This window comes from Macaca mulatta, chromosome 13 (assembly GCF_049350105.2).
Source record: "Macaca mulatta isolate MMU2019108-1 chromosome 13, T2T-MMU8v2.0, whole genome shotgun sequence".
Lineage (NCBI taxonomy): Eukaryota > Metazoa > Chordata > Mammalia > Primates > Cercopithecidae > Macaca > Macaca mulatta.
The window spans coordinates 92,702,360-92,730,046 of record NC_133418.1 but is presented as its reverse complement, the minus strand read 5'-3'; the positions used below and the strand labels follow the sequence as shown (position 1 = coordinate 92,730,046).

Below are 27,687 nucleotides of genomic sequence, written 5' to 3'. Positions count from 1 at the left end.
TACCTATGGCCCATTCCCAGCACACTGGTTATGAAGCTCTGCTTAAAAGTATAAAGAACCGCCGGGCACGGTGGCTCACACCTGTAATCCCAGCACTTTGGGAGGCCGAGGCAGACGGATCACCTGAGGTCAGGAGTTCAAGACCAGCCTGACCAACATAGTGAAACTCAGGTCCGGAGTTCAAGAGCAGCCTGACCAACATGGTGAAACCCCATCTCTACTAAAAATACAAAATTAGCCAGCTGTGGTAGCATGCACCTGCAATCCCAGCCACATGGGAGGCTGAGGCAGGACAATTGCTTGAACGCAGGAGAGGGAGGTTACAGTGAGCCGAGGTGGCACCCCTGCACTCCAGCCTGGACAAAAAGAGTAAAACTCCATCTCAAAAGAAAAAGTATAAAGAATCTTTAAAACTTTAATAGTAACAATGACATATCTAAGTTCACTAATTCCTTCAGGTCAACTGTATATTGTATAATAGTTGAAACTGCTTTTGACTTAGTGGCATAAGGGCATAAAAGAGGAAACATTTATAGATTTGAGGAGTAGCATGTTCTTTTGTAATGGTATTCAATCACTGCCAAATTTATTTTTTAAAATTAAAGAACTCAAATATTTCGGATAGTGGTTTATTTTCTTCTATATAGATAATTTAAGTATTTTCTTCTTAAAGCTGCTAGTACGAGCTGGCTTCAAGAGCATGTTGCAGATCTTAGTCGAAGGTAAGATGTTACGGAGTTTCATGATATGCATAATTTAAAGGAATACACAAGAAATGCATCTATCATGGGAACTTAAATTATTCATTGCTGAGGTTACTACATGAATCACACAGATCAGATTGTTATTCTCCTTTTACTTTTTAATTGACGATACAAAAGAGAACTTTATAAGTGAAAGGGCTTTGTTCACAAATCCTTTTTGCTTTCTTTAAGAAGTACACTATGTGGTACCAAAATACAAATTATCTTTACAAGGTTGTCACCAGTTTTATGTGAGTTCTGCTAATGGATACTCTTTCTGTTTGTTTTTTCTTAGCTTGTGTGGAATTATTCCAGGACTTAGCAGTATCTTCCTTCCCCGAATGAATCCATTTGTTTTGATTGATCTTGCTGGAGCATTTGCTCTTTGCATTACATATATGCTCATTGAAATTAAGTGAGTATTTTTTATTGTTGTCAAGTATGTTTTGATTTCTGGGGCCTTAATTTTAAGAGCATCAGCAGGATGGATAGTGGTCAAGCTTCTAGCAGTTTTGCTTATGACCTGTGTAACTTAGATCACGTCTTTTCCTTAGATGTCTTCATCTGAAAACTTAAGGGGCTTGGGTTCAATAAGTATTTCTTACCACAGTATATAAAGCAGACTGGAAAACAATTTAAATTGCCTACTGCTGACCTGATGAGTAAAACAGAAAAGAGAACAGTAAGAAAGAGATCTGAACCACAGCTGCTATTGCTGAGAGAGGGAGGAGAAGAGGACGTAGGTGTGAAACAATTTTTTAAAAATAAAGCCTTTTAGGAAATAGGCTTTACAGCTGCTTTAAGCTTAACATGTTATGGCATATGATTCTTTGGCTACCCACCTTTTAAATATTAGTCTTTACTAGAATTTGTCCTTCTTCTTGCTGTTTTGTGTATTTTCCTTTAAAATCACATGCAAGTATTTGTTTTTGTTTGCTACTTCTGTGGGATTCCCAGATTTTTATTTCTAGCCCACATCTCTATTGAATTACAAAAGACGAGTCTTCCTGACTTCTGTATGTGTCTACTTTAACTGAACCTATTTTCCCTTAACTCCGAAACTGTTTTTTCTTGTATCTCCCATCTCAGTGAATGGGAGATAAAGAAAAATACTGTCATTTATGCCAATGCATTCTTATTTTAAATTGCATTAAAATATACATAACATAGAGTTGTTTTTTTTCCTGAGATGGAGTTTCGCTCTTGGTGCCCAGGCTGGAGTGCATGATCTCGGCTCACTGCAACCTCCGCCTCCCGAGCTCAAGCAATTCTCCTGCCTCAGCCTCCCGAGTAGCTGGGATTACAGACGCCTGGCATCACACCCGGCTAATTTTGTATTTTTAATAGAGATGGGGTTTTGCCATGTTGGCCAGGCTAGTCTTGAACTCCTGACCTCAGGTGATCCACCTGCCATTATGCCTATAATCCCAACATAGAGTTTTTTATTTACATTGAGTGTACAATTTAGTGATGTTACATGCAACCATTACCACCATCCATCTCCAGAACCTTTTTCCTCCTTCCTTCCTTAAACTCCATGCTCATTAAACAGCTTTCCTTTTCTTCCTCCTCACAGCACCTGGAAACCACCATTCTACTTTCTGTCTTTAGGAATTTGACTTCTCTAAGTACTTCATAGAAATGAAATCGTATAATATTTGTTCTTTTGTGTCTGCCTATTTCACTTAGCATAATGTCCTCAATGTTCATCTATGTTGTAACGTGTCAGAATTTCGTTCTTTTTTAACGCTGAGTCACATTCCAGTGCATAATGGGTAAACAACGCATTTTGTTTACCCATTTATCTATCAATGGATATTTGAATTGGTTCCATTTCTTTCACTATTGTGAATAATGCCACTGTGAACCCGAGTGTACAAATACCTGAGTCCTTCCTTTTAATTCTTGTGGGTATATACCCAGAAGTGAAATTACTGGGTCATATGATATGATAATTCTGTATTTATCTAATTTATTTAATTTTTTATTTTTGTGGGCACATAGTAGGTATATATATTTATGGGGTACATGAGTTATTTTGATACAGGCATACAGTGCATAATAATCACATCAGGATAAATGGGGTATCCATCACCTCAAGGATTTATTTTTTCTTTGTGTCATAATCTAATTATGCTCTTGTTTATTTTTAAATGTACAATAAATTATTGTTGACTATAGTAATGCTGTTTTACTATCAAATAGTAGATTTTATTTATTCTAACTATATTTTTGTATCCGTTAACCATCCCCCTACATCCCCCTAATATTTTAGTTTTTTGAAGAACTCCAGTGCATCCTTAAATATCCACTTTTCCTCCCTCCTCCCCTCTCACCACTCCCCAAGCCATTTCTAATTCATCTCCAAGCCTTGTGTAATTGTTTATTAGTATTTATTTATTTGGCTGGGTGCGATGGCTCACACCTGTAGTCCCAGCAGTTTGGGAAGCCGAGGCGGCCAGGTCACCTGAGGTCAGGAGTTCAAGACCAGCCTGGCCAACATGGCAAAACCCTGTCTCTGCTAAAAATGCAAAAATTAGCTGGGCATGGTGATGCACACCTGTAATCCCAACCACCTGGGAGGCTGTGGCAGGAGAATCGCTTGAACCCAGGAGGTGGAGGTTATATATATATATGAGACATATATATATAATATATATCATGATATTATATATCATCATATATTATATCATGATATAATTATGATATATAATATAATATATCATGATATAATTATGATATATAATATATCATGATATAATATTATCAACATATATAATATATAATATCATATATATAATATAATTATATTACACAGAGTCCTGTGTAATCAGGCTCCTACCAACCTTACTAACCATCTATGTATTCCTGACCATTTGTGGTTTTATTGCTGGGTGATGGTTTTCATGCCCTTGCACATGCTGCTTTCACTTGCTCATCTTTGAAGTCTCTGCCCAAATGTCACCTTCTCTTTTTCTATTAGGCCTTTCTGGATTATCCCCACCCCAGTAGCCTTGTCACTCAATCTTTGGTGCAGCCATGGTACACTGTAGACATTTCTGCCTTAGTGCCCGAAGTGCTTCATTATGTTTTTCACATGTGTATCTCCTATTATTTCTAGGGCAAGGATTGTGTCTCATTCACATTTCTATTCCCAGCATGTGGGGAAAAGTAGAAAAGAGTGCACAATCAGCTTTTAATTATTGGCATTTTGGTCTGTATTGTTGGTAGAACTTCAGCCAGTTTAAATTGTTGATGTTGGCTACAGTGTTACCATAAAAAATTTCTGGAGAATCTTACCTGGTGAAATTCCTGGGGAATTTGAACTTTTATTGGAAATAATTATTGCTCACTGGAAAATTGATATAATTACTTATATATTTCATTAGTCTTTCTGTATCAAAAATTACTAGTTGAGTGACACACGGCCAAGGCCGAGCGGCCGCCCTGCCCCTGCTTCCTTTCACGTTTTTTCTGCCTGTAGGTGGTTGTGGCCACTGTATCCGGAGGGAGGCAGCAGTGGCCAGTAATGCCTGGGAAACTCCTCTGGGGGTACATTATGGAACTGGAAGCACCCTTGGAGGAGTCCGAGAGCCAGAAGAAGGAGAGGCAAAAGGGCGTTCTGGATATCACAATTTCAGATAATGGATTATGGACCTGTACTTCCTTTATATGGTTGTTACGAAGATTGAAACAAGATACGCTGAAAGCACATTACATAGTGCTGGAGTGACAGAAGGAAGTCAAGGCACCATTATGACTCAGATGAGAAATCAGGAACAAGAGAAAATGGTGTTACAGATTACCTGGATGCTCCCAAGAAGAAAAAAACTAAAATGAAAGAGAAGCTAAATGGAGATACTGAAGGAGGATTTAATAGACTTTCAGATGAATTCTTTAAATCTCGTAAGTCAGTAAGAAAAGATCTACCGAATGGAGATATTGATGAATGTGAAAAAAAAAGCAAGTATCATCCTTAGATAGTTCTACTCATAAATCAAGTGATAATAAACTAGAGGAGACCTTAACACGTGAGCAGAAAGAAGGAGCCTCTCCAATTTTCCTATTTCTGAAGAGAATGTAAAACTTCTGAAAGGTCAAAGTTCTGAATAGGAAACATCTCTCTTTCCTATTCTAGTTAAGACTTTTGGTCCTGTATATGAAGGAAAAGATTTAATAGCTCAAGCACGGACGGGAACAGGAAAGAAAGACATTCTCTTTTGCCATCCCTTTGATTGAAAGACTCCAGAGAAATCAAGAAACAGTTTTTTGTTTGTTTGTTTGTTTTTTGAGATGGAGTCTTGCTCTGTCGCCCAGGCTGGAGTGCAGTGGCGTGATCTGGGCTCACTGCAAGCTCCACCTTCTGGGTTCACACCATTCTCCTGCCTCAGCCTCCCGAGTAGCTGGGACGACAGGTGCCTGCCACTGCGCCCAACTAATTTTTTTTTGTATTTTTAGTAGAGACGGGGTTCCACCATGTTAGCCAGGATGGTCTCGATCTCCTGACCTCGTGATCCGCCCATCTTGGCTTCCCAAAGTGCTGGGATTACAAGCGTGAGCCACTGCGCCCAGCTCCGATTGGATCTTTCTAAACTGTGCCACGTTGTGCTTGATAAGTGGATCAAATGTTAGATTTAGGTTTTGCTGAACAAGTTGAAGATATTATTCATGAATCCTACAAAACTGATTCTGAAGACAATCCTCAGACTTTACTTTTTTCTGCAGCTTGCCGACAGTGAGTATACAAAGTTGCAAAAAAATGCATGAAATCCAGATACGAACAGGTTGACCTTGTTAGAAAAATGACTCAAAAGGCTGCAGCTACTGTGGAACATTTGGCCATCCAGTGTCATTGCTCTCAGAGGCCAGCAGTTATTGGAGATGTCCTTCAAGTCTGCAGTGGGTCTGAAGGGAGGGCTATTATTTTCTGTGAGACCAAGAGGAATGTAACTGAAATGGCCATGAATCCACACATAAAACAGAATGCCCAGTGTTTACATGGGGACATTGCACAGTCACAAAGAGAAATTACACTAAAAGGCTTCAGAGAAGGTAGTTTTAAAGTTTTGGTGGCAACCAATGTGGCTGCCCGTGGTTTGGACATTCCTGAAGTTGACCTGGTGATTCAAAGTTCTTCTCAGAATATTGAGTCCTATATCCATCATTCTGGACGCACAGGTAGAGCTGGACGGACAGGGATTTGTATTTGTTTTTATCAACCAAGAGAAAGAGGTCAACTAAGATATGTGGAACAAAAAGCAGGAATTACTTTTAAATGTGTAGCTGTTCCTTCTACAATTTATTTAGTTAAGTCTAAAAGCATGGATGCCATAAGCTCTCTGGCTTCCTTTTTTTATGCTGCTGTTGATTTTTTCCAACCATCAGCTCAGATACTAATAGAAGAGAAAGGGGCAGTGGATGCCTTGGCTGCAGCTTTGGCCCACATTTCTGGTGCATCAAGCTTTGAACCACGATCTTTGATCACCTCTGATAAGGGATTTGTGACCATGAATCTGGAAAGCCTAGAGGAAATACAAGATGTTAGCTGTGCTTGAAAAGAACTTAACAGAAAGCTGAGTAGTAATGCAGTGTCTCAGATTACCAGAATGTGCCTCCTGAAAGGAAATGTGGGTGTTTGCTTTGGTGTTCCTACAACTAAGTCAGAAAGGTTACAGGCAGAGTGGCATGATTCCGACTGGATACTCTCAGTGCCAGCCAAATTACCTGAAATTGAAGATTATTATGATGGAAACACATCCTCTAATTCCAGACAAAGGAGTTGCTGGTCAAATGGCCAGTCGGGCTGGTCAAGTGGTTGATCTGGCAGCCGGTCAGGTAGACAGAATGGACAAAGGAGTCGCTCAGGAAGTCGACAAGGTGGTAAAAGATGAAGTGGGAATAGAAATCGATCAAGAAGTGGGAGCTACAAACAGAGTTTTCACTATTTGATGGTTAATCTACCAGTATGAGCTTGCCTATTTCTGCCTAATCGTGTACATTATCCACCAAAAATTAGGTCATCATAGTTGAGGTATGTGTCTACTATTTGCAAAGAAATTGGTCATATTTTTTTAAAAAGTATTTCACAAGAATGGTTGTAAACAAATCTACTTATCCAGTTATACCTTTGAATTAAAAAACCTCCTTTTATTGTCTCTTTAAAAAAAAAAAATTACCAGTTGAAGTTTTTTGTCTGTCTCAAGCAAAAAAATATATTTCAGCTCTTTCTAGTTGACAGGTAGTTTGACAAAAAAATGCATAACGGAGAAATGTCCACATTTTTTTCATCATACCTCTTCCTACTAATTAATATAATTATTAGTTATTTTTCCACTAAACTTTGACAGGAAAGAATTCTAAAAACTGGAGTTTTTTTCTTTGAAATGTTTCTTTGCGAGTAGTAGCCAATTGTGGTAAAATTGTGTCCTGTTGGTTTAGATAATTAATGTTCAGGAGGTTTAGTTGTAATATGCTCAGTGAGATATAAATTTAAAATGTAAAATTGTTTTTTTCTTTTAGTAATTATTTTGCCGTAGACACTGCCTCTGCTATAGCCATTGCCTTGATGACATTTGGCACTATGTATCCCATGAGTGTGTACAGTGGGAAAGTCTTACTCCAGGTAAGGTTCTTCTTCCAATGTACATGCTTAATGTTAGCCATGTTCTTCTACCAGATTAAAAAGTTGCATGTGTTCTTCTACCAGATTGTGAAATTTTTATTTTTTAATTTAATTTAATTTATTATTATTATTATTATTTTAAGAGACAGGGCCTCGCTCTGTCATCTAGACTGGAGTACAGTGGTGGGATCTCGGCTCACTGCTGCCTTGACCTCCCAGGCTCAGAGGACCATCCCACCTCAGTCTCCTGAGTAGCTAGGACTGCAGGTACACACCACCACACCTAGCTAATTTTTAAAAATTTTTGTAGGGATGAGCTCTCACTATGTTGCCCAGGCTAATCTCAAACTCCTGGGCTCAAATGATCCTCTTGCCATGGCCTCCCAAAGTGTTGGGACTATAGGCGAGAGCCATTGTGCCCAGCCATACTTTTTAATTACAAAAAGTTTTTTGGCCGGGCGAGGTGGCTCACGCCTATAATCCCAGCACTTTGGGAGGCCAAGGTGCGCGGATCACAAGGTCAGGAGTTCAAGACCAGCCTGGCCAACATGGTGAAACCCTGTCTCTACTAAAAAAATACAAAAATTAGCCAGGCATGGTGGTATGCATCTGTAATCCCAGCTACTCAGGAGGCTGAGGCAGGAGAATTGCTTGAACCCAGGAGGCGGAGGTTGCAGTGAGCTGACATTATACCACTGCACTCCAGCCTGGGCAACACAGCAAGACTCCATCTCAGAAAAACAAAACAAAATGTTTTGTTAATGCCCTCCCTTTAACAGTACAGATTGTGAAATTTTTAGTTACTGGAAGCTCCTGCTAGAAATGAAGTCAAACAATAATCTCTGAAATTCATATAGTAAGAACTTGATGAAAGTCCATTAGCCCATAAAATAGGCACAAATCCTCCTGTATTTATAATGTGACAAAATCATAAATTTAAAATTATTATTATGTTTCAAGTGAAAACAATGTTACTTAAAATTTTTTTTTTTTTTGAGACGGAGTCTCTGTTGCACAGGCTGGAGTGCAGTGGCGCTAAACTCAGGTCACGGCAACCTCCACCTCCTGGGTTCAAGCGATTCTCCTCCCTCAGCGTGCCAAGTAGCTGGGACTACAGCCACGTGCCACCACACATGGCTAGAATTTTTGTATTTTTAGTAGAGTTGGGGTTTCACTACATTGGCCAGGATGGTCTCAAATTCCTGACCTCAGGTGAGCCACCCACCTTGAACCTCCCAAAGTGCTGAGATTACAGGCATGAGCCACTGCACCCAGCCTGAAATTTTTTTTAGATATTTATTTTCCCTCAGTAATGTGCTCTGGTTTTTGTGTAATCTGGTTATGACTATTTTATTATTTCCTGCCACTGAGTTAGTGAGACTTTAAAATTTCAAACTTAAAATTTTAAATGACACATTGCTACTTACTGAAACAATAGGAACACCCTGAATAGAAAGGCAGTTTCCCAGGGCTAGATGTGCATGTAAGCACTGTGGTTACTTCTGTCTTACCCTTATGCCTTTTCCAAAACTTAAGGCAGTAGCTCCATCTCCGGAAACAATAAAAACAATAAGATAATAGTTGCATAGTGCTATGCCCTATACAAAATATTACCTTTCTAACCATTTCCCAAAGATTTTTTTGTTGGTTGGTTAAGTGTTATTTATCTTTTTATCTTGTCTTCAAGATAGAAAAACAGGTATGGGCCAGTGGATGACATTGCTCCACTAGTGGGGCCAGTTGAAACCTCTCTTCTCTAATGATAGGACACCTGTCAAAGCAAAGGCTGGCTTAAAATCCTTTTGGGGAGCAGGTTCAGGACCATTGTTGGCAAACTTTTTTCCTCCCGCCGTTATTCATATTTTATTGTATTTTTCCCCAGACAACACCACCGCATGTTATTGGTCAGTTGGACAAACTCATCAGAGAGGTAAGATGGAATAGTAAATAAAATTTTATTTTATATCGGAAATTGAAAAGGTGGATACTTTTAATACTTTATTCACCTCTACCTAGAATTTTATTTTAGGGAAGTTCGTGTTCTTCACAGTAACATACTAGGAGCCATAATATAGTGGCAAACAGAAAAATATGAAGAATTAAAAATTGTTCAATTTGGAAATCAAATTCACTTGAAGTAAATGTGGAAGGTAATGGCCTAACGACCAACCTATTATAAATGCTGTGATTTTTATTTATTCTATTTAGTTATTTAGTTATTTGTTTTGAGACGGAGTCTTGCTCTGTCACCAGGCTGGAGTGCAGTGGCACGATCTCAGCTCACTGCAACCTTCGCCTCCCAGGCTCAAGCGATTCTCCTTCCTCAACCTCCAGAGTAGCTGAGACTACTGGCATGTGCCACCATGCCCAGCTAACTTTTTTTTTTTTTTGGAAACAGAATCTCGCTCTGTCGCCCAGGCTGGAGTGCAGTGGTGCTGTCTTGGCTCACTGCAACCTCCGTCTCCCAGGTTCAAGTGATTCTCCTGCCTCAGCCTCGTGAGTTGCTGGGACTAGAAGTGCATGCCACCACACCCAGCTAATTTTCGTATTTTTAATAGAGACAGGGTTTCACTGTGTTCAGGCTGGTCTTGAACTCCTTACCTCGTGATCTGCCCGCCTCGGCCTCCCAAAGTGCTGGGATTACAGGCGTGAGCCACTGCGCCTGGCCCGCCCAGGTAACTTTTGTTTTTTTTTTTTTTTTTTTTTTTTTTTGAGATGGAGTCTCGCTCTGTCGCCCAGGCTGGAGTGCAGTGGCACAGTCTCGGCTCACTGCAACCTCCGCCTCCCAGGTTCAAGTGATTCTCCTGTCTCAGCCTCCTGAGCAGCTGAGATTACAGGTGCCCACCACCATGCCTGGCTAATTTTTGTATTTTTAGTAGAGACAGGGTTTCACCATCTTGGCGAGGCTGGTCTTGAACCCCCGACCTTGTGATCCACCCACCTCAACCTCCCAAAGTGCTGGGGTCACAGGCATGAGCCACAGTGCCTGGCCTAACTTTTGTATTTTTAGTAGAGACAGGGTTTCACCATGTTAGACAGGATGGTCTTGATCTCTTGACCTCATGATCCACCCGCCTCAGCCTCCCAAAGTGCTGGGAATACAGGCGTGAGCCACTGTGCCCAGCCTGTTTTTTTGTTTGTTTTGTTTTTTTTGAGACTGAGTCTTGCTCTATCACCCAGGGTGGAATGCAGTGGCATGATCTCAGTTCACTGCAACCTCCTGGGTTCAAGCAATTCTCCTCCTGGGTTCAAGCGATTCTCCTACTTCAACCTACTGAGTAGCTGGGATTACAGGCTCTCACCACCATGCCTGGCTAATTTCTGTATTTTTAGTAGAGATGAGGTTTCACCATGTTGGCCAGGCTGATCTCGAACTCCTGACCTCAAGTGATCCACCCCTCTTGACCTCCCAAAATGCTGGGATTACAGGCGTGAGCCACCGTGCCCAGCCTTTGGTTGTTTTTTAAAATATATATATAAAAAGAGATGGGTCTCACTATATTGCCCAGACTGGTCTTGAACTCCTGCCCTGAAGCCGTCCTCCCATCTTGGCCTTCCAAAGTGCTGGGATTACAGGCATGAGCCACTGTGCCCAGTCAAATGCTGTGATTTTTTTTTTTTTTTTTTTAGGGGGTACAGAGTCTTGCTCTGTCGCCCAGTCTGGAGTGCAGTGCCATGTTCTCTGCTCCCCACCAGCTAATTGTTGTACTTTTTTAGTAGAGACAGGGTTTCACCATGTTGGCCTGGCTGGTCTGGAACTCCTGGCCTCAAGTGATCTGCCCACCTCAACCTCCCAAAGTGCTGGAATTACAGACATGAGCCACCGTGCCCAGCCTAGACTTTCTTTTAAGTTGTTATAAATTTCCACCTACTGACTAATGAAGAAATAAAATAATGAACTATTTTGATGTTGAAACTATTTTAAACCTTTGATTGTCAGTGTCACAGAGGCCACTTTTACCAGTATAACTGGGTACTACTCTCAACTAGTGAAGCCTGGCCTTGGGTATGTGTCCTGTGCCACTGTACCAGTGAGCTACACGCAATATATCTGGCCTTGGAATTTCTTCTAGACTCACATCCAAACAACATCCTGTGTTGTGCAGAGCTTTGTTATAAGGGAATTCAGAGAAAGAAGTGATTGAGAAAACAAAAAAATTAAGTAAAAAATCTGATACCACAAAGTGCTAGATATAAATATATTCCATATTGATAAAATGAAAAGAACCATACACTGTTGCATAAATTGGTGGGGGTAGGGGTTTAAAACTGAGCAGTGGAGACCTGATTCTAAAAGAATTGGGGCAAACAAGAAACTAGGAAAGCAAGGTCTTGGGTCAGTATGGAACAAACAGGAATGGTATCTTGAGTGGTCTGAAACTTCTCTTAGCTAACGAGTGTCCTCGTGCAGGATTTGGCTATGCCTAAGTCCATAATGTGACTAAACTGTGTTGGATATGTTAAGTACAGACAACTCTGATCACCTCTTTCTGTTTTTGGTTAGGTATCTACCTTGGATGGAGTTTTAGAAGTCCGAAATGAACATTTTTGGACCCTAGGTTTTGGCTCATTGGTATGTTCGTTTACATATGACTTTAGTTATAATTTAAAATAGTCTTCCAGTTTTAAAACTGAAAAAAAGTATTTCTTTAAAATTTTCTGGAGCCTTTGGATTCCTAGTTATGTTAAGCAGAGTCTAAAATGTACATGAATTCAATTACCTAATTGAGGGATTTTTTGTTGTTTAGAGACAGGGTCTCACTCTGTTGCCCAGGCTGGTCTCGAACTCCTTGCCTCAAGCAGTCCTCCCGCCTTAACCTCCCAAAGTGTTGGGATTACAGACATGTAATCCCAACAATAGAAGAATGTTTTTATTTTTTTTCCTTCAAACATGTTAATGGTAATAATACAAGAGTGTCCAGATAAGATAAATTTTTAGTCAGTGTAATTCCCAAATAAAATGTTTTTAAAAATTAGAAGTGCAATTGCTTTCTTTTTTAACTGCAGTTCTCATTTTGGAGAGTTTGCTGAATATTTTGAAGAACTGCAATAACACAACTTGCTTCAGCATAAAATTTCGTATTTTCTAATTCAGTTTGAACCTCAATACCAGAGAGACGTTTTTATGACACGGTTAGGAATGATGAGGAAAATACAGAAAACGTAAAGCACTGTAATCTTATCTAAAGAAAACTGCTGTTGACATTTTGGTGTTTATACATTTATTTTCCTTAGAAAATGAGATCATGGAGTGGGCGCGGCTCATGCCTATAATACCAGCACTTTGGGAGGCCAAGGTGGGCAGATCACCTGAGGTCGGGAGTTCGAGACCAGCTTGGCCAACATGGTGAAACCCCGTCTCTACTAAAAATACAAAATTAGCTGGGCATGGTGGTGTGGCACGCGCCTGTAATTCCAGCTACTCAGGAGGCTGAGGCAGGAGAGGCGGAGGTTGCAGTGAGCCAAGATCACGCCATTGCACTCCAGCCTGGGTGACAGAGTGAGACTCTATCTCTAAAAAAAACAGGAAATGAGATCAGGCTGTTTTATAATTAGCTCTTTTCATTTAATTAATTTATCATGAACCGTTTTCTATGTCATTAAATACTCTTCTACAGTATCATTTAAAAAAAATAGGATTTGATTTTTCTAATATAGCACAAATTTATAGATAAGCAGATCAAAGCTGGTCCAGCAGGTCAGTGATGTTACCCACTTTGCAGTGTTTAGTTTCAGGCTATGCTTTTGTAGTGGGAAAATGGTTTCTTCACCTTCACTTTCCCCAGCTCTTTCCCTCTCTCATTATTTTGGATGTCTAAAATTTATTAGAAGAAAAACTTGAGACTGTAACATCCCCTCCCTCCTTACTGGGAAGGTGCCAAGTGACCAAAGTGTCAAGAGACCAAAGAATGACTTGGACAGGTTCAGCATGGCCAGTAGGTGAGTTTATTAGGACTTACCTACGGGGCACTCCTGGGAAGTAGCAGGACAGCTTTAGAAATCTACCCACCTCCCATTTCTAAGCTGCTTTTAAGCTAATTTGCTCGCTCTTTGCCTACTGTATGTATGTAATGAGACTGTTTTCCTCGGTAGGGTCTCAGATGCTCTCTAAAAGCTTTGGTTCTCAGGGTCGCTTGCTCCTCGACTGGGCACCATGGCTTTGGCTCACTGCCTGGCCTTCAGAGTTCAGGCATCGGACATACACCCTCCAATTACCTGGTGGGGGACCCATCACACTATACTTCTCTAGTAAATTCTTTAGAAGGGGCCATTGGGAACAATATTCTCTAAATTCTTGAATGTTGAAAGCAGCTTGTGGACATTATAATTAAAAATTAGTTTGACTGGATATAAACTCTTCAGTACACATTTGCTTCAAGTTTCTTAAAAATACATTATCCCTTTTACTTCTGGCATGAAGCATTTCTGAGACAATGCCTAATAATAGTCTAATTTTTTTCCTTTTATATGTGACTTGATCTTTTTGCCTGGATGCCCAAAAGATTTTTTTTTTAAGTTCAGTACCTTTACCAGACTACATCTTGGCATTGGTCATTCCGCATCAGTTATTTCAGGTATGCAGTGCACCCTTTCTTCTTTTTTTTTTTTTTTTGAGATGGAGTCTCGCTCTGTCGCCCAGGTGGGAGTGCCGTGGTGCAATCTCAGCTCACTGCAGCCTCTGCCTCCTGAGTTCAAGTGATTCTTCTGCCTCAGCCTCCTGAGTAGCTGGGATTACAGGTGCACACCACCACACCCAGCTAATTTTTGTTTTTTTTAGTAGAGATGGGGTTTTACCATGTTGGCCAAGCTGGTCTCGGACTCCTGACGTCAAGTGATCTGCCTGCCTTGGCCTCCCAAAGTGTTGGGATTACAGGCGTGAGCCACTGCGCTCAGCCCACAGTACACCCTTTCAATAATGCTGTTTCAAAAATAATTTTTTAAAACATCTAATTATAGTTCATAATTTTTGCTCTATTCTCTTTCTTTGGTTTTCTTTTGTGGAAACTTCTGTTATGTACATGTTGAACATGTTGGATCTTTGCCTTTCTTATTGTTATTTTCTCTCAAATTCTTATATTCTCTTAATTTACTTTTGATTTTTTTTTTAACCTTTTATATCTCTTAAAGTATACCTGTATGTTTCCTTGTTTGTATTTATTCTGGGTAAGTCTTCATTTCTAAAGTGATCTTTTTTCTTGTATTATAATTGTCATCTCATTTCTAAGGTTTTCTAATTCTGATTTATGTTCTTGTTTTATATCTTTTGGCTGGTTTTTAAAAAGTAGGTTATAGTTTTTATCTGACGTAGTTTTATCTGTCTGGTGATCTTTTATAATCTGTTTTACAGTCTCTTTTTTTCTTGTATAACTTTTTGTGGGATTTGATCCTCTCTCCTTTTCTGTTCCTCATTTTTATGTGAAGTTAGTTTTCCTGAACTTTAAAATTAGGAATGGTTTAGGGTAGTGTGTACAGATTCATGGGTCTAGAGCTCCATCTTCTGATGATTTTGTAAAAGAAGAAAGTTTTTTATTCTGGCCCTGTTCCTCTCTGCCATTTTTACCTTTTTTTCTTTTTTTTTTTTTTTGAGACAGGGTCTCACTCTGTTGCCAGGCTGGAATGAGTGCAATGGCATGATCTTGGCTCACTGCAACCTCCGCCTCCCCAGTAGCTGGGACTACAGATGCATGCCACCATGCCCAGCTAATTTTTGAATTTTTTGGTAGAAACAGGATTTCACTATGTTGGCCAGGCTGGTCTCAAACTTCTGACCTCAGGTGATCCGCTTGTCTTGTGAGCCACTCTGCCCAGCATTTTTTTTTTTTTTTTTTAAGAGACAGAGTCCTGCCCTGTTACCCAGGCTGGAGTGAGTGGTACAGATATAGCTCACTGCAGTCTCAAATGTCTGGGCTCAAGTGATCCTCCTAACTCAACCTTCCCAGTAGCTGGGATTACAGGTACACGCCACCATGCCCAGATGAGCTTTTAAAATTTTTTTGTAGAAACTGAGTCTTGGTGTGTTGCCTAGGCTGGTCTTGAACTCTTGGCCTTAAGCACTCCTACTGCCTTGGCCTCCCAAAGTGTTGGGATTACAGGCACGAGCCGCTATGCCTGGCCCTGCCTTCCGTTTTTATCTGAACCTCTTCTATCCTTTGTCTGAACTGTACTACTCAGTTTGGATTTTCTTGCCATTGTTTCTTTTTTATATGGGGCTTTTTTCTAGAGGGCAGCTTTGCCTGGTTACTTTTGAGAACTCATAGGACTCAGACTATTCCAGCCCTTAATGCAGACCCAGTGTATTTCCCCACTGTTGAAATGTGCAAAACTCCTCCCGGTTTCAGCTGCTTTTCTCCTATTGGCTGTCCTAGATTTCCATTAAGTCTTCTTAGCCGCTTTGGGGTTTTTAGGTCAGTCAGATGTGCTGTTGCTTCCTGCTGCACAGACTGTGTTACCTTGAAGGTCTCATAGCTTGTATTTGGGTTTTCATAGGAGTACTGGGTTACCTAGTTTTTTGTGGATATTGTCCATAGATTTTCAGTTTTGCTGTTTTACCTTCTTTGTTTTAATGGAAATATTTGAGGCAGTTCAAAAACTGCCACCACTGCTGCCACCTTGCAAGAGTCCAACGTAATTTTTAGTTTTCTTAGTTTTACATTATCTAAATATGCCATAATTTATTTCATAAGTCCCTTAGTGAATATTTAGATTATCTTCTATTTTTCCTATATTAACAGGTCTGGGATAAACTTTTTTTTTTGAGACGTAGTCTCACACTGTTGCCTGGGCTAGCAATGGCATGATCTTGGCTCACTGCAACCTCTGCCTCCCAAGTTCAAGCAATTCTCCTGCCTCAGCCTCCCAAGTAGATAAAAACTAGAAAGAAGCTATCTGTGAAACTGCTTTGTGATATGTAGATTCATCTCACAGAGTTAAAACCTTTTTATTGATTCAGCAGGTTGGAATCTCTCATTTTGTAGACTCTGCAAAGCGACAGCTGGGATTACAGATATCCGCCACCATGCCCCACGTCTAGCTAATTTTTTGTATTTTTAGTAGAGACAGGGTTTCACTGTGATGGCCAGGCTGGTCCCGAACTCCTGATCTCGTGATCTGCCCGCCTCGGCCTCCCAAAGTGCTGGGATTATAGGCATGAGCCACCGTGCCCAGCCTGGGATAAACATTCTTATGGGATAAGCTTTGTAAATATCCATGATTATTTCTTAAGATTAGTTTTTAGAAGTTTTTATAAATCAGAAAATACTCACTTTTTTTATGGCTTTTGATGCAGATTCCCAAATTGCCTTCTAGAATGCCTTTTAGAACTACACACTTTGAGTCTTATGGTTCATTTTCAACCATTCTTTCCTTTATTTTATTTTTTTAGATTAATTTTTTAAAATATGGAATGCTTCATGAGTTTGCATGTCATCTTTGCACAGAGGCCATGCTAATCTTACCTGTATTGTTCCAATTTGAGTATATGTGCTGCCAAAGTGACCACTTAACAATTCTTTTAATTGTATTAATGACGTTGGATGGCTTATAAACACAAAGAATGTAGTCATCAGCCCAGAACTTGGCATCTAAAAACCACACCTATGAAGTCCCTGGTTAAGAGCCAGGAATTTAATAACACAAACTTTTGAGCTACTAAAAGTTAATGTCACAAAAGCCATAGATTAATGCATGCACTGTGATTATAGGAGACTTTTCAAGTTCATACTCTGAAAATAGTTTCCTTATTTTAATTACTTTGATTTCCATATCAGACTAAAAGAGGATATGGCATCTTTAATACTTATGTAGTGACAACTGTGAATGGTAGTGGCAAAGGAAAAGGGAAAAATCAAAGATGACTTGATTTCAAGACATGGCTTGTCTGAGCTAAAAGTAATAAACTAGAAGTCAAATTCAAGGAATATAGGTATTTTCTCTGTCTCGTGATTGACAGTAACTCTTACTATTTTTCTGTATTTAGTATTTCAAGTCATAGATTCAGATGCATTGTAATTAAACAATTTGGCTAATTTATTTGCAGTTTATGTTTTGTAAGAATTTTTTTTGATTTTTGAAAATCTGTGTTTATTTAGAAACCAAAATGGGGTGTCTGCTGGACATTTTATTTACTTTTATTTACTCTATTTTTTTGAGACCGAGTCTGGCTCTGTTGCCCAGCCTGGAGTGTAGTGGCATGATCTTGGCTCACTGCAACTTCTGCCTCATGGGCCCAAGCCATCCTCACACCTCAGCCTCCCAAGCAGCTGTGACTATAGGCATACACTACCACACCCGGCTAATTTTTGTATTTTTTGTAGAGATGGGGTTTTGCCATGTTGTCCAGTCGGGTCTCAAACTCCTGAGCTCAAGCGATCCATCTGCCTCACCCTCCCAAAGTGCTGGGATTACAGGCATGAGCTACCATGCCTGGCCATCTATGATATATATATATATATATATATATTTTTTTTAAGTTTTTATTAGGCAAATAGTACCCAATTGTTAAGAAAATAAAAACTTGTAACTAAGTCATAAAAAAAGAGAGTAAATATCCTTAATAATCCTGCCATCTAGAGATAAATACTGTTATCCTTGATATTTGTCTCTGTCCTTCTGTTTCTTTAACTTTTATTTTTCTTTATTTATGTCTTATTTTACTTTTTATTTATTGAGACAGGGTCTTGCTCTGTCACCCAGGCTAGAGTGCAGGGGCACAGTCATGGCTCACTGCAGCCTCAACCCTCTAGGCTCAAGCAGTCTTTCTGCCTCAGCCTTCCTCGTAACTGGGACTGCATATGTGTGCCTGGTTAATTTATTTTTTATAACGATAGGGTCTTGCTATATGGTCCAGGCTGGTCTCAAACTCTTCCTTAAGCAGTCTAACCTAGGTGCCCATCAATCCTAGGCGTTATTGGGCATCTAGGTTGATGCCATGCCTTTGCTATTGTGAATAGTGCTGTGATGAACATCCAAGTACATGTGTCTTTTTGGTAGAAAGATTTATTTTCTTTTGGATATATACCCAGTTATGGGATTGCTGGGTCAAATAGTAGTTCTGTTTTAAGTTCTTTGAGAAAAGCCACTGCTTTTTAGAGTGGCCGAACTGATTTACATCCCCACCAACGGTGTATAAACATTCCCTTTTCTCTGCTTCACCAGCATCTGTTGTTTTTTTGTTTTGTTTTGTTTTGTTTTTTTAATAATAACCATTCTGGCCGGGCGCAGTGGCTCATGCCTGTAATCCCAGCACTTTGGGAGGCTGAGGCGGGTGGATCACCTGAGGTCAGGAGTTCAAGACCAGCCTGGCCAACATAGCGAAATCCTCTCTGTACTAAAAATACAAAAATTAGCCAGGCATGGTGTCATGGGTCTATAATCCCAGCTACTTGGGAGGCTGAGGCAGGAGAATTGCTTGAACCCGGGAGGTGGAGGTTGCTGTGAGCTGACATTGTGCCACTGCACTCCAGCCTGGGCAAGAGAGCAAGACTCTGTCTCAAGAAAACAAAAAATAATAGTAATAATAATAGCCATTCTGACTAGTGTGGGATGGTATCTCATTGTGGTTTTGATTTGCATTTCTCTGCTGATTAGTGATGATGAGCATTTTTTTCATGTTTCTTGGCCACTTGTATGACTTCTTTGGAGAAGTATCTGTTCGTGTTTTTTTCCCATTTTTTAATGAGGTTATTTGTTTTTTGCTTGTTCAATTTTTAAGTTCTGTATAGATTCTGATATCAGACCTTTGTCTGATGCATAGTTTGCGAATGTTTTCTCCCATTCTATAGGTGTTTCTTGGTTGTCTTGCAGGTTTCTTATAGTTTGAGGTCTATTTTTTTTTGAGACTTAAGTCTAGCTCTATCGCCCAGGCTGGAGTGCAGTGGCGCGATCTCAGCGCACTGCAACCTCTGCCTCCTGGGTTCAAGTGATTCTTCTGCTTCAGCCTCTCAAGTAGCTGAAACTACAGGTGTTTGCCACCATGCCCGGCTAATTTTTTTTTTTTTCTCATTTTTGTAGAAACGGTTTCGCCACGTTGGTCAGGTTGGTCTTGAACTCCTGACCTCAGGTGATCTGCCTACCTTGGCCTCCCAAAGTGCTGGGATTACAGACATGAGCCATAGCAACCGGCCGAGGTCTTAAATTGAAATCTTTAATCCATCTTGAGTTAATCTTTTTATATGGTAAAAAGTTAAGGTCCAGCTTCATTCTGCATATGGTTAGCCAGCTATCCTGGTACCATTTATTGAATAGGTAGTCCTTTCCCCACTGCCTACTTTTGTTGACTTTGTCAAAGATCAGATGGCTGGAGGTATATGGCTTTATTTCTGGGTTCTCTATTCTGTTCCATTGGTCTATGTGTTTTGTCTTTTTACCAGTACCATGCTGTTTTGGTTACTGTAGCCTTATAGTTTGAATTCAGGTAATGCAATGCTTCTGGCTTTGTTCTTTCTGCTTAGAATTGCTTTGGCTATTTGGGCTCTTCTTTGGTTCCATATGTATTTTAAAATAGTTTTTTCTAGTTATATGAAAAATGACATTGGTAGTTTGATAGTAATAGCATTGAATCCTAGATTGTTTTGGGCAGTATGGCCATTTTAATGATACTGATCTTCCAAACCATGAGCATGGAATGTTGTTCCATTTGTTTGTGTCATTTGTGATTTCTTTGAACAGTGTTTCATAGTTCTCCTTGTAGAGATCTTTCACCTCCTTGGTTAGATGTATTTCTAGGTATTTTATTTCTGTTGTGGATATTGTAAATGGGGTTGAATTCTTTTTTTTTTTTTTTCTTGATACAAGGTCCCTCTTTGTCACCCAGGCTGGAGTGCAGTGGTGCAGCCACTGCATCCTCAACCTCTCAGGTTCAATCAATCCTCCCACCTCAGCCTCCTGAGTAGCTGAGTAGCTGGCACTACAGATGTGTGCCACCACACCCAGCTAATTTTTTTAAATTTTTGTAGAGATGGGGTTTCACCATGTTTCTCTGGCTGGGGGAGTGTGTGTGTGTGTGTGTGTGTGTGTGTGTGTGTGTGTGCGCAAATAGGATCATTTACTGTACCTACTATTGTATTATCTACTTTAAACACATAATTTATGGACCAGGCATGGTGGCTCACGCCTGTAATCCCAGCACTTTGGGAGGCTGAGGCAGGAGGATCACTTGAACCTAGGAGTTCGAGACCAGCTTGGGCAACATGGTGAGACCTCATCTCTACAAAGAAAACAAAAAAACAAAACAAAACAAACCCATAATTTATGGTAAACACTTTTTCAAGTTAACGAATATACTTCTTACTCCCATTGTAATGCCTGGTGCTGTCTATCCCTTAGAAGCCTTGATATCATCTTTGATGAATCAATTTCCCTCATCCTTTACTTCCAGCTGGGTATCAAGTCCTTCCATTTCTGCCCCTGGAATATGATATATCTGTCTGTCCCTCTCTGATCCCACTATTTTTGTCCTGGCTCAGCTCTCCTCATTTGTTTTGTTTTGTTTTGTGTTTTGTTTTGTTTTGTTTGAGACAGAGGCTTGTTCTGTCTCCCAGGCTGGAGTGCAGTGGCATGATCTGTGCTCCCTGCAATGTCTGCCTCCTGGGTTCAAGTGATTCTCCTGCCTCAGCCTCCTGAGTAGCTGGGATTACAGATGCATGCCACTGTGCCCAGCTAATTTTTGTATTTTTAGTAGAATCGGGGTCTCACCATGTTGGCCAGGCTGGTCTTGAACTCCTGACCTCAGGTGATCCACCTGCCTTGGCCTCCCAAAGTGCTGGGATTACAAACATGAGCCACCGTGCTTGGCAGCTCTCATCATTTCTAATCTAGATTGTTGCAGTTTTTTTCCTACCTGATTACTAGTCATCTATACCTACAATTTTTCTGAACTCTGATTATTCTGTTAGGTTGCTGATGTTAAATCAAAATTCCTTATCATTTTAGAGTCCTCTGGTAGCCTCTTTTTAACCTTATTACCTACCTATCATGTTTCTTCCTTCCTTCTTCCCTTCTTCTCTTCCCAGGCTGGGAGTGCAATGGCGTAATCTCGGCTCACTGCAACCTCTGCCTCCCAGGTTCAAGCAATTCTCCTGCCTCAGCCCCCCTAGTAGCTGGGATTATAAGCATGTGCCACCATAGCCAGCTAATTTTTGTATTTTTAGTAGAGACGGGAGTTTCACCATGTTGGTCAGGCTGGTCTCGAACTCCTGAACTCGGGTGATCCACCCACCTCACCCTCCCAAAGTGCTGGGATTACAAGCGTGAGCCACTGCGCCCAGCCCCTTCCTCTGTTTCTCCCTTTCTTCTTTCCTCCCTGTCTTCCTTGTCTCCATCTCTTCTCTCTCCCTCCTCCTTCTTCTGCCCCCTGAAATACTTGGACTTCTTTTTTTTCTTTTTCAAGATAGGATATCACTCTGTCACTCAGGCTGGAGTGGAATGGTGCGATCTTGGCTCACTGCAACCTCAGCCTCCTGGGTTCAAGCAATTCTCCTGCCTTGGTCTCCCAAGTAGCTGGGATTACAGGCACATGCCACTATGCCTGGCTAATTTTTTGTATTTTTAGTGGAGACGGGGCTTCACCATGTTGGCCAGGCTGGTTTCGAACTCCTGACCTCAGGTAATCCACCCGCCTCGGCCTCCCAAAGCGCTGGGATTACAGATGTGAGCCCCTGCGCCCAGCCAGGACTTCTTTATATATTAGTATTACTGCTTATTCTTACCAAGTATGCCATGTATTTTCATTGCTTTTCTCTTAGTGTGAAATGCCTCTCTACTTTTTGAAATTCCATTTAATTACTGACCCTAGATTAAATGCCATCTTCTTTTGAAGTCCTCTTCAATTGAAATTAATACCTACCTTTTCGGCTCTTACAATTTATTTTTTGTATGCTTCATTTATATTCTTCCTTGTATTATAACATGCCTATCTTATTCCTACATGGATTTTTCTTTTTTTGTATTTTAAAGATTCTCAAAGTATTTAACTCATTGCAATGATAATCACCAGCAAGTAGTCTTTAAGAAATATTAACATTAAGCTTTTTCTTTCAAAGAAAATGCCAGGAACTTACCAAATCATAAATAAAATGTTTTATCTAATGAAATTTTCATTAGTATAATTCTAAGCAATCTCTTTCTTATGATTTTGCCCCTTTTAGGCTGGATCAGTGCATGTAAGAATTCGACGAGATGCTAATGAACAAATGGTTCTTGCTCATGTGACCAACAGGCTGTACACTCTAGTGTCTACTCTGACTGTTCAAATTTTCAAGGATGACTGGATTAGGCCTGCCTTATTGTCTGGGCCTGTGGCAGCCAATGTCCTAAACTTTACAGATCATCACATAATCCCAATGCCTCTTTTAAAGGGTGCTGATGATTTGAACCCAGTTACATCAACTCCAGCTAAACCTAGTAGTCCACCTCCAGAATTTTCATTTAACACTCCTGGGAAAAATGTGAACCCAGTTATTCTTCTAAACACACAAACAAGGCCTTATGGTTTTGGTCTCAATCATGGACATACACCTTACAGCAACATGCTTAATCAAGGACTTAGAGTTCCAGGAATTGGAGCAACTCAAGGATTGAGGACTGGTTTTACAAATATACCAAGTAGATATGGAACTAATAATAGAATTGGACAACCAAGACCATGATGGACTCTAACTTATTTTTATGAGGAATATTGACTCCTTGGCTTCCAATTTATTTAGTAATCCAACTTTGCATTGACTGTTTAATCATTTACTCTAAATGTTAGATAATAGTAAGCTTGTTCACATTTCATGAAACCTATGAAATTATATTTTTGTAAAATGTATTTGTGACAGTGAAATCCTCGTAAATGTTAAAGGCTTTAAATAGGCTTCCTTTAGAAAATGTGTTTCTTTAAATTTGGATTTTGGTATCTTTGGTTTTGTAGTTGACTGCAGTGTGATGTGACCTTACCTTTATAAGAGCCACTTGATGGAGTGGATCTGTCACATTACTAAGATGTGATATTTCTTTTTTTTCCGAGACGGAGTCTTGCTCTGCCACTGTGCCTGGCCAATACATTATTATTAACTTAAGGCTGTACTTTATTAAGGTTTCCTTAGTTTTTGTTTTGTTTTGTTTTTTGAGATGGAGTCTCACTCTGTCACCCAGGCTGGAATGCAGTGGTGTGATCTCGGCTCACTGCAACCTCTGCCTCCAGGTTTCAAGTGATTCTCCTGCCTCAGCCTCCCGAGTAGCTGGGATTACAGGCACCTGCCACCACGCCCAGCTAATTTTTGTATTTTTGGTAAAGATGGGGGATTTCACCATGTTGGCCAGGCTGGTCTCAAACTCCCGACCTCATGATCCACCCACCTTAGCCTCCCAAAGTGCTGGGATTAGGTGTGAGCCACTGCGCCTGGCTGATATTTTCTTCAGTGAAATTTATAAACATGCTTCTTGACTAATACACATTTTGGGAAAGGAAAAAATGTCTGTTCAAAAAGTAAAAGTCTCTTTTATAGCTTTTCCAAATTTAATTGCTACATTTTTCTTTGAGGTTCTCCTGAATTATGTCTTACAAACTAAAAGCAAACATTTTTAGCAGCAATTTTGGAATACATTCTATCTAGCACAATTTGAATTTTTAATTATCAAGATTTTTGTTAAAGTTTCTCTCCTTTAAAAATTTTAGTACATTTGTAAATAGTCCATGGTTCTAGGTGTTTTATTTTGATTAAGTGACTACCCAACTTTTGGTGATATGCAGTGAAAGAATCCCAGTGTTCTATGTTACATTTAATCAAATACTGACATAATGAATTTATCTTTTCTGACGCATTTTCATTCATTGGCTTTTTAATTTCTTATTTTATTAACAAAATATATCAAATATATTACCAAAACACATAGAGTTCCATACATAATATGGAATTTGATGTCTTTTCAAGTTGCACAAAGAATTTGAGCAAATATAATTTTACCAAAGCATAATGGACCTTAGATTATAGAATACAGCATTTTTTTTTTTTTTTTTTGAGACGGAGTCTCGCTCTGTCGCCCAGGCTGGAGTACAGTGGCCGGATCTCAGCTCACTGCAAGCTCCGCCTCCCAGGTTCACGCCATTCTCCTGCCTCAGCCTCCCGAGTAGCTGGGACTACAGGCGCCCGCCACCTCGCCCGGCTAATTTTTTTGTATTTTTTAGTAGAGACGGGGTTTCACTGTGCTAGCCAGGATGCTCTCGATCTCCTGACCTCGTGATCCACCCGTCTCGGCCTCCCAAAGTGCTGGGATTACAGGCTTGAGCCACCGCGCCCAGCCGAATACAGCATTGTTAGGTCTGCAGTGGATAGTTTTTTTTTGTTTTACTTTGTCAAAAATGGGAAATTGTTAACTGTGATGAAGTGTGAGAATTACATAGATTATGTTATTTTTTAGTTGTTTTCCAAATGCAGAGTTTAAGGACTTTCTAACATGGCTAGTATTACTTCCAAAAAGTGTAACAAGCAGCAGTCACACATGACCTAGAAGGGTTTTTTATTGTTTTATTTTATTATGCATTCTGTAACAGTTTTAAAAAGGGATTTTGAGAATGGACTCAACTTTCCTGGAATCCCGTGCTCCTGGAGATTTATGACTTTCCCAGCCATCAGCCAGCTATCTAGAGAAGATTTTTGTTTTTCTAGAATTTGCAACAGTTTCTTCAGTCAACTCATTCACTTTCAAATAGGAGCAGCACTTTGAAATCCTTTTTCTTCACTGTGGATTAAAAACATCCAAGAAGCCATCTCTGTCAAGCAGAATTGTCATCTGTGGTAATAAGTGACCATGTCCTAAATACCTTTTTCTTAGTGAGGAGTTGATCATTGTCTTTGACATCTGCAACCCTGTTCAGGCATGTGACCTGCTGAAGAAATACAGCCTACGCTACCTTGACTACTGGGGAAAATGATACTTTGTAAAATGTAATAAGGCAACCTGTTCCCTGGCCTTTGTCTTATGTTTTCCAACTATTACTGTATCTGTTGTTGGTCTGCTATTACAGGATGATTCTTCTTCCTTCATTGATCTCAGCTAAATGTGAATTAGGGTCATGCATGAAATCTGAACTGCCATGTCCTGAGTTAAGAGGTATGTGCTGCCACCCCATGCATGTCTTCCCCATCCCCATAGGATTTTAAAGTGTTTAGGTACCAAACACAGTTCTGTGTGAGGTTTTATGCCTACTTCCTCAACACCAATTCAGAGGCAACACCTGTGCATCTGTCCCACCAAAGGTGCTTTAATACCTACCTTCACTATTTGAGAAAGGACACTCACAGTTGCCTGTGAGTTATGAAAGAATTGGCCCTACTTCCTGAATGTAAGATGTTACAGGGGACATTGGCCCATGCCAATAATCCTAGTAGGAGAGCTAAGACACAAAGAATAGAGAAGCCTTATTTGCCAAGCTCTGACTAACTTCTGGATATGAAAATAAGGAACGTGCCCAGCATAGGCATATAGGCAGCAGCCTTACTAGTAAATCTTGCCACAGAATCATTTGAAACTAGACAGAGAAAGAAGTTCAATTTAAATATTTGTCCCATTGTTTGTGATTAAGATGTAAGCTCCATGGAGTGTAATTAACCCTGCTTTATGAAGTCACCATATTTATAATGGGAAAAACATTGCCTAGGAGGCAAGAGATCTGAATTCCAGTTCTGATGCTGCCACTGTGTAAGGAAGTAGTTTTATAACCCATGGGCAAATCATCTGAGCTTTCTCATCTGTAAAGTTAGGGAGAGGAATTAATTAGTTGATCTGTAAACTATCAGCTTCAAAACGTTATGGCTCAATCTGTAGAATATATGCCCAATTGCTAAACAGATGTTGTGCCCAGAATTTTATCTAGTGACTACCTCAACATACAGGCCAAGTGTTACCTACACCAACACCCAAGCCATTAATTTGAGGTGCCGTGAGAATAGGCGAACCGCAGCCTAACACCATTTAGGTTTTTGTGTTTTTTTCAGGCTTGCCTCTACTTAAATATATTTAGATTAGAGAGTTTTCTTAGACTTCTTTCTTTGCAAGGAAGGGTTATTTGGGGAAGTGTTGGAAAAAAGATTAGGGCAGGGTACCCTTTATATAGGGTACAAAAGTATGGGAAACATTTTCCCTTTCTTCTTTAATCTCTGAAGTCATGTTTGGAATTACATATAATGTAGCAGGTACTGGAGAGGACCTGAATTTCAAGCCTCTGATTTAGCTGTTTGTAAACTGCCAAGTTTTGCTTGACTGAAGAATGCTGATCTTTTTTGGGAGTCTAATCTCCTTCTAATATCAGAAAGTGCTTTTTACATTCCAGATTGTTTGAATTAAACTGTTTGGATTAAAGAACATATATGGAGTTTCCTCTCTGATTTTAAATAATCTTTGTTTCTTTATTCAGTAGCTATTTATTAATAATTTAATCATCTCATATTCAACAAATATTTATTGAGACTATTGTTGAGAATCTGTTACATGCCAGGCATTATAGTAAGTTAATATGCATTCAGTACACCAGTTGGTGTGACCCAGACCAAAGGTAACACAAAGATGAACGAGAATTCCTTCAAGGAGCCAATAATCCTAGTAGGAGAGCTAAGACACAAAACTGTTGCATGTTTTTAATCATCGAATTAAACTTCTTTCCGCTTCCTTATCTTCTTTGGCATCCTTTTGCAAGATTTTTTAACCACCAGGCTTAAAGTAATGAGGTCCCAGAGCACTTACTGGCTTCAAGTGCCCTTTATTTAAGCAGTTACTAGTTTAAAAGCACCTTCAATAACACTGAGATCATCATCATCAAATTGCCACCCAACAAGCCTAGCTTCTTGCAGAAAAGTTAACTTGGATAACACATGGCTAAGTTTTCTGACTAATGCTGCATCAGGTAGAAATTCTTTAGTACTGAAGTCAAAAAACACTAATTGCTTAAGATTCTCAAATGCACCCATGAAGGCAAGCCATCCATCACTGCTCACACAATTTCCTGCCAAATTCAACTGCTGGAAGTTCTTCAGAGGGTTCTTTCCAAAAAATCCACCTGGGTAAAGAAATAAGTATATTAGTTGGAAGAAAAATTTTTTAAAAAAAAAGAGAAATAGGTTCTACATTTATTTTACATACTTTTTTTTCCACTTTGAAATGGTCATGTTTGAACTAGTGCTTTGCCTCAGAAACAAATTATTAATATAATTCTCTATAGCTAGGGCAGTGATTGTGAATATGGTCTATTATATTTACAAATTATATTTTTCCTAGAGTATAAGGGAATCTGATAAATAGTGATTCATAGTGAGGTAGCAACAATATATAAGTGAATTACACTTT

General features: G+C 39.8%; 2 protein-coding genes, 1 non-coding gene and 1 pseudogene across 4 annotated transcripts in view; 2 read left to right on the top strand and 2 right to left on the bottom strand.

The window, feature by feature from the left end:
* Window positions 1–26,711, top strand: part of SLC30A6 (solute carrier family 30 member 6) — a 58,823-nt gene extending 32,112 nt beyond the window's left edge. For both annotated transcript variants that reach the window (XM_077959775.1, XM_015112066.3), the window contains 6 exons: window positions 674–722; window positions 1,039–1,158; window positions 7,263–7,365; window positions 9,248–9,295; window positions 11,870–11,938; window positions 22,509–26,711. In XM_077959775.1, coding sequence (XP_077815901.1) covers window positions 674–722; window positions 1,039–1,158; window positions 7,263–7,365; window positions 9,248–9,295; window positions 11,870–11,938; window positions 22,509–23,009 — 890 coding nt within the window. In that variant the 3' untranslated portion in view covers window positions 23,010–26,711. The remainder of the gene's footprint in view (window positions 1–673; window positions 723–1,038; window positions 1,159–7,262; window positions 7,366–9,247; window positions 9,296–11,869; window positions 11,939–22,508) is intronic.
* Window positions 4,136–6,833, top strand: LOC106992892 (ATP-dependent RNA helicase DDX50-like; annotated as a pseudogene).
* On the bottom strand, window positions 16,758–16,864 carry LOC114672090 (U6 spliceosomal RNA). Its single transcript, XR_003722280.2, has one exon. It is a non-coding gene; the product is annotated as a U6 spliceosomal RNA (small nuclear RNA).
* A 77-nt stretch (window positions 26,712–26,788) lies between the features above and the next one.
* Window positions 26,789–27,687, bottom strand: part of NLRC4 (NLR family CARD domain containing 4) — a 41,104-nt gene continuing 40,205 nt past the window's right edge. The window contains exon 9 of the mRNA XM_015112067.3: window positions 26,789–27,400. Within this exon, the coding sequence (XP_014967553.3) occupies window positions 27,108–27,400 (293 nt within the window). The 3' untranslated portion in view covers window positions 26,789–27,107. The remainder of the gene's footprint in view (window positions 27,401–27,687) is intronic.